At 39.8% G+C, this 15,198-nt stretch overlaps 2 protein-coding genes across 2 annotated transcripts in view; both read right to left on the reverse strand.

Annotated features, from left to right (window-relative positions):
- Positions 1 to 13,824, reverse strand: part of LOC124145520 — a 39,792-nt gene extending 25,968 nt beyond the window's left edge. The window contains exons 1-2 of the mRNA XM_046515302.2: positions 8,957 to 13,824; positions 4,006 to 4,240 (exon numbers count right to left, since the gene is read on the reverse strand). Coding sequence (XP_046371258.2) covers positions 4,006 to 4,240; positions 8,957 to 13,508 — 4,787 coding nt within the window. The 5' untranslated portion in view covers positions 13,509 to 13,824. The remainder of the gene's footprint in view (positions 1 to 4,005; positions 4,241 to 8,956) is intronic.
- Positions 13,825 to 14,679: 855 nt separating this feature from the next.
- LOC124145498 overlaps positions 14,680 to 15,198 on the reverse strand; it is a 34,837-nt gene continuing 34,318 nt past the window's right edge. Inside the window, exon 4 of the mRNA XM_046515278.2 lies at positions 14,680 to 14,860. Within this exon, the coding sequence (XP_046371234.1) occupies positions 14,680 to 14,860 (181 nt within the window). The remainder of the gene's footprint in view (positions 14,861 to 15,198) is intronic.

Genomic DNA, 15,198 nt, shown 5'->3' on the forward strand with positions numbered 1-15,198 from the left:
ATACACTCAAGTCTCACAAACCAACTACAGTTCAGCATGAATTATTGTACAAATATTACCCAAGAGCTTTTACATTTTGACTTCAACCAAGATTGTACCAACTCCACCAAACTCTCATCCCTATCAGCACTGCAATTCCCATCAACAACATCTCATGAACTTGCACAACAGTTATATGGGTCCAATTCACCCAAATTGCATATTGAAATAAGATTAGCACAATCTTTCTTCAAAAACACGAATAAAAAAATAATCATAAACGAGAAAAATCCCCCGAAGTTTGGATTTCCATGTCACATTAAACTGCATTCTCCACACATTAGAAAACTGTTGAGTACTGTCTGAGACAATGAAATACCACCAGAACAATCAGGCTTACAGCTCAGCATGGGACAGCAGACCACTGCGACCTTGTCTTCCCTTGTACCAGTCTAATTCCCCAAAACCAGCCCTACTTACCAACAATGCACTTAAGGAAGAGGATGAGCCAGGTGCAGAGTGTCTGCAACAACGCTATCCGGTCATCTAAAGGGTAATATCACGTCTAAAACACTGCAGATATTTCAGGCAACACACAATACCAACAATTGCACCAAGCATTTCCATGCACACGAAAATCAATAAACCTGGAGATCCTGACAATTGGCGAGAGCTGTGAGCGAAGGCATTTATGACTCATCCCAGTGATGACCAATTCATCCATCGCCAAAACAGAAGTTTGACAAAATCAATACACTGCTCTAATTAGTCAGAATTGATTACAAGGAGAATTACACGGCACAAGTGTGAATCTGTCCAATAGCGAAGATATTCAAGTGCTATCCAAGGACAAGAATTAAGCCATGGAGGTAAAAATCAATATTTGCCCAAATTTGAATAAAATATTTTTAAATGGAGACTACACGCCATGGAGAGTTTTGCCTATTACAGTATGAGTGAAGACAAGCAGCTGGTGCCTTGTGTCAAACTTAGTTACTGTCTTCATGACATTAGGGTGATCACTAACAATTAAATTGATTCAACCTCGAATCCAACTTGCTAGGTTTGCCACTTTGCCAAGGCCTGGGTCTAGTCCGAGTTTAAATTACTCTGAGAGACAGTTTGAGTGTTATAAAGATCAAAGAAAATTAAGGAAATCTTCTTAAAAAATCAATATTGTTCACAGATTAGAAATAAATGAAACTAAATTATCAATGTTTCTTGCATCAGAATTTCTTTAGATAGATGATATAGGGGGAAATTGTCTTTCGCATATTTTCAGGGTCAAGAAAAAATAACACTTGGCATAAAAATGAGTTTGTTTAGTTTTAATTGCTTTGTTACTCTAAGATTAAAGTAAAATCATGAATAAAACTAAAAACGCTGAGATTATAAATTACAATCTACTCCTGTAAATTGCAGAATAATTTATTTTTGTCCTAAAATAATAATATCAAACTGGTTCTGAAAAATAACATCTTGATTCACAGAACCAAATGCCAAGAGGAAGGAGGTAAAATTTATTTAAAGAAATTCTCAGTGTTAAAGAATTCTTAAAACACAAACGAAAAGATGTTCAAAAAGTGTATTTCCAATCAAAGACATTTTAAACATTTTAAAACATAAAAAATAACTTGTACAAAATTTAGCACACTTGGAAAACAAAACATTTTAGTGGCCTGGCCATAACAAGATTTTAGTTTCAGCAGCTAAAATACCAATTATTATCTGGTGTTGATGTATAAGGGACTTTTTTTCAAAATATCCATTATGAATTCATTACAAATATACTGGGTGATTAGTTTCGAAATGTGGAAATAATGGCAACATGAGAATTTTGTTTCAACTATTTACCTTCACAACTAGGAAATACATGTATTCATCTATCCTGTATATTCCAGTTTAAGTTACAAGTTTGCATTTAAACATAAAACATATTGATAAGAGGGTCATCTGGCCTAAGTCGTTACTGCCTAAAATCAGGTAATTTGTGTACTCGGGTCGGGTGGGTCCTGAGTAGGACCCGGGTACCCACAGTACTACCCGGACCTGTGGTTAGTTACATGATGTATTGTTAAAGACAAAAACTCGCCATAGCTCAGTGGTTACACTACAAGTCACTAATGTTCGCATTTCTTTCTGATGATGCACACAATCCTTTTGACTTGAATATATTTGAGTAAAGATAAAGCTTCAGTCAACTTCAATGTACGCATGATCTGATTGTTTTATACATATGTATCTAAATAGTTTTGGCCAGGGCTGCGGTAAAATAATTCCCAATCAGACATTTTGTAAACAACTTGAGACTTACAGTGGGTACCCGGGTAGGGTTGGGTAATAGGGGGTCGGGTACCCGGGTAGGGGCAGGGTAATAGGGGGTTGGGTACCCGGATAGGGGCGGGTAATAGGGGGTCGGGTACCTGGGTAGTAAATCTGGACTCGTCCCCCCTACTGTTAGCTTATATTTTCCTACAAGTAATGGAAAAGAAAAGCTGTGTTTGATTTTTTTACTTTTATATTTTTCAGTCAAAATTAGCCAAGCTTCAGGGTTTCTGCAAATTCCACCACTGCATAGATACCTCATGCTAATGAAGACACCTTGCTTTATAACTTACTGTAACCTTCACAATATCAGAGTCTTGAGTGGGCTTATACTTAACAAAAACCCACCTTGCTAACCAAAACAGTCATCTCTTCTGTTACGCCACTTTCAGCAACATTCCAGTAATACAGCAGGAACACCCAGAGTAAGTGAGTGAGTGAGTATGGTTTTACGCCGTTTTCAGCAATATTTCAGCAATATCACAGCGGGGACACCAGAAAATGGGGTTCACACATTGTACCCATGTGGGGAATCGAACACGGGCCTTCGATGTGATGAGCTAATGCATTAACCACTAGGCTACCCCATGTCCCAAGTCTAGACAACCTATATTAGTTACTGTTCAACTCGTCCATGCAAGTGTGTGTGTGTGTGTGTGTGTGTGTGTGTGTGTGTGTGTGTGTGTGTGTGTGTGTGTGTGTGTGTGTGTGTGTGTGTGTGTGTGTGTGAGTGTGTGTGTGTGTGTGCGTGTGTGTGGTAAGTGTGTGTGTTTTTGCGTGTGTGTGTGTGTGGTAAGAGTGTGTGTGTGTGAGTGTGAGTGTGAGTGTGAGTGTGTGTGTGTGTGTGTGTGTGTGTGTGTGTGTGTGTGCTGCATATGTGGTTGCTTATACTCGTCCAGACTAATGCCGGTTTTATAGTACTGAGACACCATGCCGCAATTTAACATGAATACCCTACTCACACACAGTATACTGACTTATCCCCTTAATGTCGAGCTAGGCAGGGTAATAAAAAGTACCATCTTTTAACATATTTTGGTATGACGCAGCTTGTGATTGAACCACCAACCTTTCACTCTCCATGCAGATGCTCTATCCTCTAGACCACAGAGGCGTTCATCTGAGGGGGCAGTGAGGGAGTATATTTAATGCCGCTTTTTGCAATATTCCAGCAAAATATCGACAGGATACCTGAAGAGGGCATTTGCATGACAACCGATAGTTTTAACCACAGCCAAATTTATCTGATGAGCTGAACGTAGCGTCCAAGATTATTGCACTTACATAGCGACGTGCATACAAGTGTGAGTGTGTGTGTGTGGCAGCTTGTACTAATAGTGCTAGCTGATTTTATAGTGCTAGCCCACTGAGATACCATGCCACAGTTTGACATGAATACCCCACTCAGACACAGTATACTGACTCCGAGCCGACCTGTCCTTGTTTCAGCCCCTTAATGCCGAGCACCAGGCAGAGTAACAACAAATACTATCTTTTAACGTCTTTTGGTATGACGCGGCCAAGAATTGAACCCCAGACCTTCAGTTCTCCAGGCGAATGCTCTACCACAAGACCACAGTGGTGGTCAATTATCTGATGAACTTCAGTTGTGAATTAGGGATTTTACTACCTCTTGAAAATTACCTTCAGTATAGGAAATTGATTAATCAAAGGAAAATGTAAACATGGTTTCATTTTCACCTTTCATATCTTCGAGATGGAAGCGGCGGCCCTTCATCATTTGTGTCCAAGAGCTCCTCACAGCCTCCACAGGCTCCCAACAGCTCCTCTTCAGACGGAGTGGTGAAAGAGTTCTCTCCCTTTGAAGACTGGCTTGTTGATGAATTGAGATTCGTCTCATCTTTTGAGGTATCTGGGTCGTCTCCCTTAGACCGATCCTTCATCACTTTGGCATAGAGATCATCCAAACATTTACCTGAAGCAATCAAATATCTGCAGGTGTATAGTTGTTCTATTAGATCACCAGAAAATGTCACACAGAGAAATAGAAACCCAATTCATACTATTATAGTCATAACTAACACTATGGTTTTGAGGTGATTTGTATTTCAATAAATCGGAACAAGGGAGACAAGCATGGTGTACTCCACATAGCACAGCCTCCCAGTCAACAGCTTCCCCAGCTTCAGCCATATTCTCATCATCTCAGGTCAGGTTGGTTGGTTGGTTGGTTGGTTTGTTGTTTAACGCTGCACTCAGCAATATTCCAGCTATATGACGGCGGTCTGTAAATAATTGAGTCTGGACCAGATAATCCAGTGATTAATATCATGAGCATCGATCCACACAATTGGGATACGATGACATGCATCAACCAAGTCAGCGAGCCAGACCACCTGATCCCGTTAGTCGCCTTTTACGACAAGCATAGTCGCCTTTTACGACAAGCATGGGTTGCTGAAGACCTATTCTACCCCGGAATCTTCATGGGTCCTCAGGTCAGGAGTTAGTTGAATTTTAAGTCACGTCGGCATTATTTCAGCCATAATGCGACTTGAACAAGTTATACAATAAAAAATTTTAAATTGTAATCAGACAGTATAATATCACAGATTGACTTAAAACTACTTGTAGAACATTAAAAATATCTGATTATTTTCAACGACACGATATACAAATGGGGCTATAGATCGCCAGCGACAAAGGAAAGGTCTCCATACGTGGAACATTGGGCACTTACGATACTTCTGCTACTGGCATGGTTCCCCAGCAGAATTTATACCTTTCCTTTAGTTACTGGTGATTGTTGAGATTAAAACTGAACAAATATGCTGCCACAAAAATATAGGTAGATATAAATATACCTTGGAAGATGTGGTCTTACATACCCTCGCAGGGGCTCAACCCACGGCAAACGGGTTGCCCAATTTTGTCGCCTTTTACGACAAGCAATGTGGTACTGGGGACACATTCTACCCCGAGTTCCCAAGGGGCTAAAGTCAGGAGTATTCGGAAACAACAGACCTACTCCGCACAGTCTAAAGATGTCTGAACAGTATTTTCATTATTTAAGAAAGAAACGATGAAGGGTAGTTGTTTATCTACCAATAAAACACTGCAGGGAGAATAGACAATGATGGGCACAGTGTTTTATTATAAGGGTAACGCTATTTTTCAGGGCATTATCATTTGCAGAAGCCCGAGGTTTTCCATTAACTGAAAAGATTGAGGGCTTCTGTAAATGATAATGCCCTGAAAAATAGCATTACCGTTATTACAGCTAAAATGGATGGAATTTGTTATCAAATATAAAGAAAAAGAATATCGGTTTTGAAACATATACTGCAATCAACACGAATGTCACTGACCCACTTTTACAATTTCAATTATGGAAACGTCATAGAACAAACCAGATGACGTCACCATTGAACGTGACGTCACCTATCCTATCCTTTGATGTCACCTAACAACGCGGGTGATAATGGCCCGTCTTCAAGCAATATGAGGGCATTATCAAGTTACAGTGGCCCGCTCATTTCTGATAACATACGGGCGTTTTAATGATAATTCTATCCATTTTAGCTATGATGTATGATAAACATGATAAACAACCACCATGAGTACTTTATTTCTTATGAGATATCAACATTATTAACAGTCTCTCTTAGGATGTTTATACAATTTACAAGCTCCCTGAATACAATTTGATCTCGGCAATGTTGGATAAGACCATTTTATGAACAGCTGGGTAAAGAAAAGATCACCAACAATGAATATCTGTATAACGCTCTTTCCTAGAAGGTGGGGTCGGGATCTTGGACCCCGATGACAGCAGTAAATTGAGGAATCACTGTACATCCTGAATATTCTCACACACCTCAAAATAATGAAAAATGAGAATATATTGTTTTTTCTCAAACATACTCACTACCCTCTCCAAAATAGCATCGTCCAGCTTATGACATCATCAATTTGTGAGCATATGTTCGATATATCCAGAAATGATGTTAGATGGAGCCATGTTTTATCGTGAAATAAACATGCCTCATTCTTCATTGTTATGTGTGATTCATCTGTCTTATATATACCACAGGGGGAACGGGTGACCTAGTCGTCTAAGGCGCCACGATACCCGTGCTCGTGGGTTTCACTGAAGTGGTAAACGTCTGAGACCTGCATCACTTTGGGCTTTCCTCCCACATTAAGCTGACACGCCATGACATAACTGGAATACTGTTAAAAGCGGCGTTTAAAACTCAACTCACTCACTATATACCACAAGTGAACTTAATGCTGAATGAAAACTAACGTTGATGCATTTCTTAGACATTAAATTACCATAAGAAGTGATTTTTTGGATGTCAACTTCTTTATTATGAGGAATACAACGTTCTGGAATATATCCTTACTCCTTCATCAGGTGAATGAATATTGATGGGCCACTTTGGCGAAAACCACATGGTATGGTGCTCAGTTGAATATTAACATAAACCTGACTTTGCAATTTTGATTTATCTTCACATACTTATTCCTTTAAAACCTGCAGAATGAAAATAAATCTTTAGCGTGCCCACAAACGCATAATCTATACCCCTATACAAGATTGTGTTCTATTTCTTTGAGATTCCTTTTTAAAATATACGTCTCAATAGTCCACAGCTGCTCTACAACGTCATCTCCTATCAATAACTTCCATCTTGCAGATGCTGTGGTATTGGAAAAGTACTTGGACTAGAACGCTGATGAAACACTGGTCATGCTGATAAGTAGTTTAGCAGGTTTAGATTTCAAATGTTCAATAATATATGCTGCTGTTAAGGAGAGAAACTATAAGGAGTCTGAAATCTATGTTAACTACGTTTACTTTTCTAGCCATGTTTTAAAGAGGTTGAAACAAAAATAGTAGCTCACCTGGTTAGGTAGTCAAAAGTTTAAAATGTCATATTTGAGTTGAATTGTTTGATAGGCATTACTTAGAAGTTGACGGATGACAAAGTAGACACAATTTACAGATAACAACTTCTTTAATTACTGTGAAGGCGACGTTTCGGTATAGATCCTTATACCGTTATCAAGCCAATACCAAAACGTCCTATTTGAGTTTATTTGTCGTACTTGAGTTGCTGTGAAATATTTTCTTCACATATATTTCGGCCAAATTGACAAATCTGAATTCTTAATCCACAAAAATGAATGTACCATGGAACATCATATGTAGTGGCGACATTGACAATCAGATTACAACATACTGACAATCAGATTTAAATCACATGAAGAAGTTCATGTTTGGGAACAAGCAGGAAGAGTTTCAGCTTCATTCAGTGGTTCCTCAGTTAATTATTCTTACAAACCGAGAATGCTTGATGACAGAAGACAGAGCATAGATGAATTGGGAAGGTCATTTCAAGGCTATACGTGTAATTTCATTATCCCAGGTGTAGAAATTAACATTTTTAGCCCACTAGTCCTTATAATGATAACATATAGCAAAACCCTTTAAAATGGCAAATTTCTACTAGTCCTTATGATACCTTAACTATTGGGCAGTTTGGCAAGGACTACAGGACTAGTGCCAATTTCTAAGGCTGTTATCCTAAGCAATGAAACTCATATGTAGAGCCACACTAGTATAACCGCATTTATATGATTTTCCAATTAAAAATTGCTGTGTAAGGCTAAAAAAAATAACAGACTTGGTTCTCAGGGACCGTCCGCATCATCATAAGTTCGCTACATGTTTACTTTTTATTTTTCATTTTTAAAAAAACAAACAAAGTCCTTTAATATTCGAAGTTCAATGGTAGTAAAATACTGTATTCCAGTATTTTGCTCATCAAAGAATACATTTACGTAGGGAGGCCCTTTCCCAGGTTGATTGTACACAACTGTTTATCTGGTTAAACAACTGTTTATTTGGTTAACCCCACACAAAAAACACTGCCCACCCACCCACACTACATTTTCAAAAGCCATTGCCTGAGAACCAATTCTTTTAATTTCTTAAGACTAAAGGAAATAAAACGGTTGTTCAAATTGGCTTCCATGGTAGCTGTTTTGATAATCAGACACCGGACGCCAGGCAAACAGGTCAAGTTACAAGTGCACTTAACTTTCTGTCATGGGAGCTAAAATTGTATTGGATAGATACCGTACAACTCTTAATTTTGACCAAAATCAAAGACAATGTTATATTAAGAAATCTTACAACAAAAGTTATTAAAATTAAGATATACTGGATAAAATGATAGCTTAAATAAAACAATTTGGTTTCATGATATACAGTAAACTACGGTCATAACGAACTCAAAGGGACCACCAATTTTAGTTTGTTATAGTGAGTGAGTGAGTGAGTGAGTGAGTGAGTGAGTTTGGTTTTTACGCCGCTTTTAGCAATATTCCAGCAATATCTCAGCAGGGGACACCAGAAATGGGCTTCACACATTGTACCCATGTCCGGATTCTAAACCGGATCTTCAGCATGACGAGCCAACGCTTTAACCACTAGGCTCCCCGACCGCCCCTAGTTTGTTATAACCGTAATTTAGTTATAATCATATATAAAGTGTATATACAGCAAAGGGACGGGATAAAAAAACAGTTTGTTATATCCATCAGTTTGTCATAAGTGTGTTATATGTGTTATAAACATAATTAACTGTACTTCCAGAAATGTGAAAAACTTTCTCCTCACCTTTCTTACTATCCTCTTCATCTGCTTCATCTTCAGTTGGTGCTTCGATTCTTATCTCAGGAATTTTCATGCCACCATGACTCTTCCTGTCACCCACATCGACAGAACTCTGTGCCGACAGTTCCCCCGAAGCCTCCACCAGGACATCCTTAGAGGAGTGCAGAACACCATCATTTAGGTCAGCAGCAGTAACTTCATTCAGTGTTGCATATGGGTTTATATCACTTCCCCCTGACTTTCTACGATCAGAGTTATCTCCCTTTGGAGAGTCAATTGTCGCATAGGGATCATAAACTGGTTCAATCCCATCACAGCTAAGTTCAGCAGCTTTAGATTTATAGTGACTCTTAGGTGTGCTGGAAATCTTGGCAAGAGATTTAGTTGTAGCGTAAGGTGAAATAAAAGAATTCAAAGAAAGATCAAATGACTCCTCTTGACTATCATCTGAAATTGAACCATCTTCGGAAATCCTTGCATATGGATTTTCCTTTCGACGTGTTTTCCCTTTGACTTGATCTCCTAATTTGTTATCAGATTCAGGCTGAAGTCCTTGACTTTGTACCACATCCGGTAAGTTATATCTATTTTCTATCAAATCAGTTGGAGAAGCTGAATCATCAGATTTCGCACTATCACAGCTGTCACTTGCTTTACGATATGCATCAGCCCTAGGACTCAGGACTGACGTGAGGCTGCCTTTCCTCTCATTTAAGGTCTTGTTGTTAAGGTCATCGAACCACACTTCCCCTGAAGAACCACTTACATCCATTTCTTCAGAGAGACTGACCTCAGCTTCGGGAAGGTCTGTTTGGGTCAAATGCCGAGGTGAAACATCTTCGGATCCCATTATGAATTCAGGAGCTTGGTGAGCAGAATTCTCCGATCGTGATGATGCAATATCACATAAACTACTAACTGTACTTTCAGAAACATCATTATCTACAGGACCAATTCTGTTTGCACCATCTACCACATCAACAGAATCTTCAAATAATTCCTTGAAATTATTTCCACTCTGATGTGTTGTCTGTCTTTCGTTTTGTGCATGAAGAGTGAGTTCTGCTGTGTCCATATCCTCACTAACACACTCCCCATGACTCTCCCAGTCATCTTCAATTACCTCCCCTTCATCATTCACTTCATCTCTTTCTACCTCCTTTTGACGCCGAAGAAGAGCTTTCTTTCTGTCCATCTCACTCTTCTTTATGTATCTCTGACTTATTCCTCCACTAGATCTGTCACTGTAAGCTTCTTTGATTAAACCCAAGGAGCCTTTCTCATCCATCTCTGGATTATCTAAAGTCTTTTCAGTTTCAGACTTGTCAACAGCCTTTGGTGACACTGAAGGAATGATTTTGTTGACATCACTGTTAAGTTCCACTGATCTGTAGCTTACATCAAAAGAACTATCTGGAATACTGTCTTCCATAGCTGAAGATTCATATCCTCTTGGCGTGCTCTTTTCTGAAGACGACAAGTCAGGAAACTTCTCCCATAGTGGGAGCTTCAGCTCATCTGCCAAACTCGATCTCACCAGGCCACCGCTGGTAGCTAAATTGGATGATTTAATACTCACATCATCCCCATTGCAGTCAGCTGATACAGTGAACGTTCTATTGAAAGGATTAATACTGGCATCCAGATCCTCCTCCATAGGTCTTGGAGTTGTTGCTTCATCATCATCATCAACATGATTCTCCGGCAGCAACAACATCCCCGCCCCTACCATGGTTTCCTCATCCAGAACATCCAGGGGCGCATCTATCTCACTGCCGTTATCCGAGTCCTCAACATTGGAGTGATGTATGTCCACCTGGATCTCAACGTGGATCCCGGCTGGTTTAGGATCCACTTGGAAACTGGAGTCATCATCTTCGGATATAGTTGGAGGAGATGGGGGCTTGGAGTCTTCCCTTTCAATTTCAGTGACCTCTTCATGAATAAATCCTTGTTCAAAAAGTAGGTCTTCATTCTCACTGAGGAGGCTTTTCCTCAGGTCAGATAGAATCTTGATGGATGATGCCAAATCCTCGTCTTCTCCACTGTCCTCTTCCTCTAATATTCTGAGTCTATCACGGGCAGAGGTCAGAGCCTCAACTTCTGATGATGAACTGAGGAAGTCAAAGGCAGATCGGATAGCCTCGCTTTCTGATGACATCCCCATCTCGTCACTCTCATACAGCTTGGATGCTGTGGATCCTGCATCTGCAATATCTTCTATATCATCAGAACAAGTACTAGAAGTCATCTGGCTATTTCCTTTACAGAGTCTTGAGGGAACCTTATTTTTGGACATGGGTGGAGACTGATGAGACAGCTGAGGAACTATAGACTCATCACATATCTCCCCACTTTCACTATCAGATTTCACTTTTATAGGTGAATTTGCCTGAAAGGCCACAGGTTCAGCTTCTTCAACAATATCATTCATCCCTTTCGAATCAAGTACAACACTGTAATCGGTGTTCAACTCCCCAAAGGACAAGGCATCATCCACAGCAGCAAAGGTGGGAGGGTCCTTAGCCATCTCAAATATCCTATCCACATCTTCATCATTCAGATCTACAGATGGATGCCTGGGTATCTCCACTATAACCTTGCTGTGATTCGATTTCTCTTCATCACTGAAAGGCTCATCCCTTGTCTCTGAAGTCTGGCGTGAATTTTCTGATCCATATCCAGAAGATTTTTCCTTTTCTTCTTTCAAGTCACCTTCTTCTTTAATTTGACAAGATGGCTCCTTACTTTCAGTACTCCTGGGTGTGAAACTGCCATCAAAGACATCCTCAAAACTATTATCTGCCTCCGTTAGGTCTTTGCATTCACTCCATATTGATCTGGCTGAGAGGGAGTTATTCAGGTGATCTGACCCACTGACTGAAAAACTGCCGTCAAACCTTTCATCAAATGTTTCAAGATGATCAAAACCTTCTGAGAAATATGACATGTCATGATCCGTTGTGTTGGAGGCAGTATTGTAGGTTACGAAATCAGGATCAGTTGTATGGGAAATAGTACTGCCGAGTTTTACATTCACATCAGTTTTGTGGGAAGCAGTATTGATAGAAGATTCTACATCAGTGTCAGTTGTGTGGGAAATGGTATTGCTAGTTTCACAGCCCACCAAAGGCTTTTCTGAGGATGTCACGCTGTCAAACATGTACGGAGTTGATTGATCAGTTTGTGCTGAAAACCCCGACATGCACACTCTCGACATGTCAGGATCTGATACAGCGTCTAGTTGTGGTATGTTGTCATCAGATACACCAAGATCCAAACAGGATCCTCTCCCTGATGAAATCACCACTGGACTAGCCAAAAACACACCGTCCTTTTCATCTCTGCTTATCACATCAGCCGGTTCATGCCTGTCTCTTAACACAGATGATTCACAGGGTGTAATTCTTCCTTCTCTAAGCAGACTCCCACTGTAGCTCTCAATACACGTATCATCAAGAGTTCTTTCAACACTAAACCTCACATCCTTCACAGTTCTCTCGACTCTTACCTCCTTTGACTGCTGTGTCAAATGCCGAGTATCAGTAATCTCATCATTGCAATTCCTTGACTGTTGAGTCAAATGCCCAGAATTAGTAATCTCATCCTTGAAATTCCTTGACTGCTGAGCCAAATGCCCAGTGATCATCTGATCAACCACACTTTCACCTAACTCTTCCTTGACTAGGTCAGTCTGACTTTGGTTGGCATGTTCCTGGGCCAGAACAAGATCTGGTGCTGCAGTTTTCACTGCTTGTTTTCTGGGTACCTGCCGGCTGTGGCCTCCAGCAGACAATGGGGGCATATCCTGGGCAGACGGGCTATACCTACCCTTCTTGCCACCAAACAGTTTTTGAAATCTGCTTTTCTTTGGTTTCATAGCCGCATCAAGGAACTCTGCTTCCATGAAGAATTCGGTATCAGTGTCCTTGATCCGTGGACTGAAACTCGGATCACTGTCACTAGTTAACGAATTCTCTCTGGAAGCTCCAACATTCCGAGTTTGGCTTTCCGAATGTTCATCTTTGACGGTTTTCATAATACCCTTATTATCATCAAATAACTTTGGGAATACTGTTATTTCACTCACATACTTCTTTGGACTTTTTTCCTGACCTGAGATTGTCTTAACTTTGGAATAAACAGGGGATTGTTCACTCAAACTGGAACATTCAAGTGATGACATATCTTTGGAGTCATCAGAAAGGAGGTCCTCTGTCTTTGATTCACCAATGTCGTCCATCGCGACTGTCATTTGTTCATTCGTTTCTGACCTAGGACTGAGCGTAAAGTTGTCATTGATGACATAATGTTCATCACCATACAATGGATAGTCTGTTGAACTGCTATAGGTATCATTTAATATGACCTCAGAGTTGTAATGTGGACCACCATTCTCAAGCAACAATCGTAACCTTTTCTCCACATCATTTTGAAATAAATCGTTCAGACTTTTCGATTTTAGTGAACCTGACTCAGATTGGCTGCTTTGCACTGAATTCTCTGTTACATAAGACACGTATTGTGATTGGTCAAAGGAGTTACTGAATCTCATATCAAGAAGAATGCTTCTATCTGATTGCACATCACTGTCTGACTTCTGTGGGGTCACTACAGGAGTAGCCCTGCCGAACAGGGGTGAAGTGGTACGGGTTCTGACCCGATACACTTGCTTCTTCCCTTTCCGGTATCGCTCTGCCACGATTCTCTCAGAGTGAGAGGCTGAGGGAGCTTGTAGAGAAGGATCTGTGTCATCCAGAGCATCTTCCACCGTGTCGTCAACAGATCTCTGTGATGGCAGAGTTCCATTGGGTGATGTCAGAGTCCTCAGATGGATGTCTTCCAGTTCCCTGCAGGAAGAAGACAAGATCACATTTCATGTCCGAGGAACCAAATCATATTATAGTTAATATGTACAAAGTTGTTAAGGCACTTTGTTATTCAAGTTCATATCAGTTGCATTGTCGCTGGGCTGAAACTTTAGGTACCTTTGATGTCAGTGAAGCCAAATTACTGCTGCAAAAAATCCTAACAAAATGATAAGTCTATATCAAAACTTTAAGAAAATAATAAAACTCCATTTGAACTTTTTCAGTTGAACAGGAATTTGATGACCAGAAAAAGAGAATGAGGTTTTAAATGGCAATCAGCAATGGTACACCACAGAATCTTGACAGGATTAATTCAGGAGGGTCTCCAACTATACAATTGGATGTTGGGGAGGTCACCTCACAAATAGACAGCTAACTTTAAAAGTTATCTATTTTTATATTATTTAAATTTTAAATTCATATGTTTTCTAAACAAAATCTTTATAAGGAGACAATTGTATTAGGTAGACAAAAAGTAATAAAGTCTGTCTCACAGTCATTGAACCATATTATGTTCCCTTCAGACGTTTTGAAATAAGTCATAGATTTTTATAATTGGTTTACAAACATTAAAACTATGGGATATTTATATTAATATTTCATTTCAGCTAAACAAAAAAACAAAATAATCCATACATAACTTTCTTTTGTCATCATATGTTCATGTATGATCTAAAACTTTGTCAGTACATAAAATTAAACAAAGTTGTATTATAATGTTATTTAGTTACTTCTGGTGACACCTTTTCTCAATTCCCCAATACAATTCAATACAGAACTTTATCAGAAAAGGTTGGGCAGCTAGTAAAATCACAGAAAGGCTAGAGGATTCTCAAGAGTTACAGCTGACATACTTTAAATGTCAAACTCTGTGTGATCAAAATATTCTTGCCTGTCAGAGTGTCCGATGCTGGAAGTGCTGGAGCAGAGGCTGTGGTCAGCTCTCATTGGCCCACACTTCCGTGGAGTTGTCTGCCCCTGCAGTCTGACCCTGCACGGGCTGACCAGCGGGGAGCCAGACTTGGGGGTTCCAGGGCTGTCAACAAATCAGCACTGATGACACACATGTCATTTAACAGACACCAGTTGCATAAGGACTTGACACATGGTTTGTGAATACTTTCCAGGGACATTCCACGTTTCTTCAGTAATGTACCGGACTGTTAATCAGTGTGTCGAGAAATATGTTATCAATCAACTTTCATTCATCATTCAGTCAGTATTCCTAAACAGCAGCCTGACATCAATCATACACCGGTACATAGTCCCATTAATACACGACCATGACGAGTCAGAAATGTCTCAGTGAATCAAGATTTTTGTTATTTGGTTAAAAATGAATGGACTGCTTTTGTTAACATGGACATTATCAAA

The sequence above is a fragment of the Haliotis rufescens genome, unplaced genomic scaffold, assembly GCF_023055435.1.
Source record: "Haliotis rufescens isolate VD_foot unplaced genomic scaffold, xgHalRufe1.0.p SCAF_8, whole genome shotgun sequence".
Lineage (NCBI taxonomy): Eukaryota > Metazoa > Mollusca > Gastropoda > Lepetellida > Haliotidae > Haliotis > Haliotis rufescens.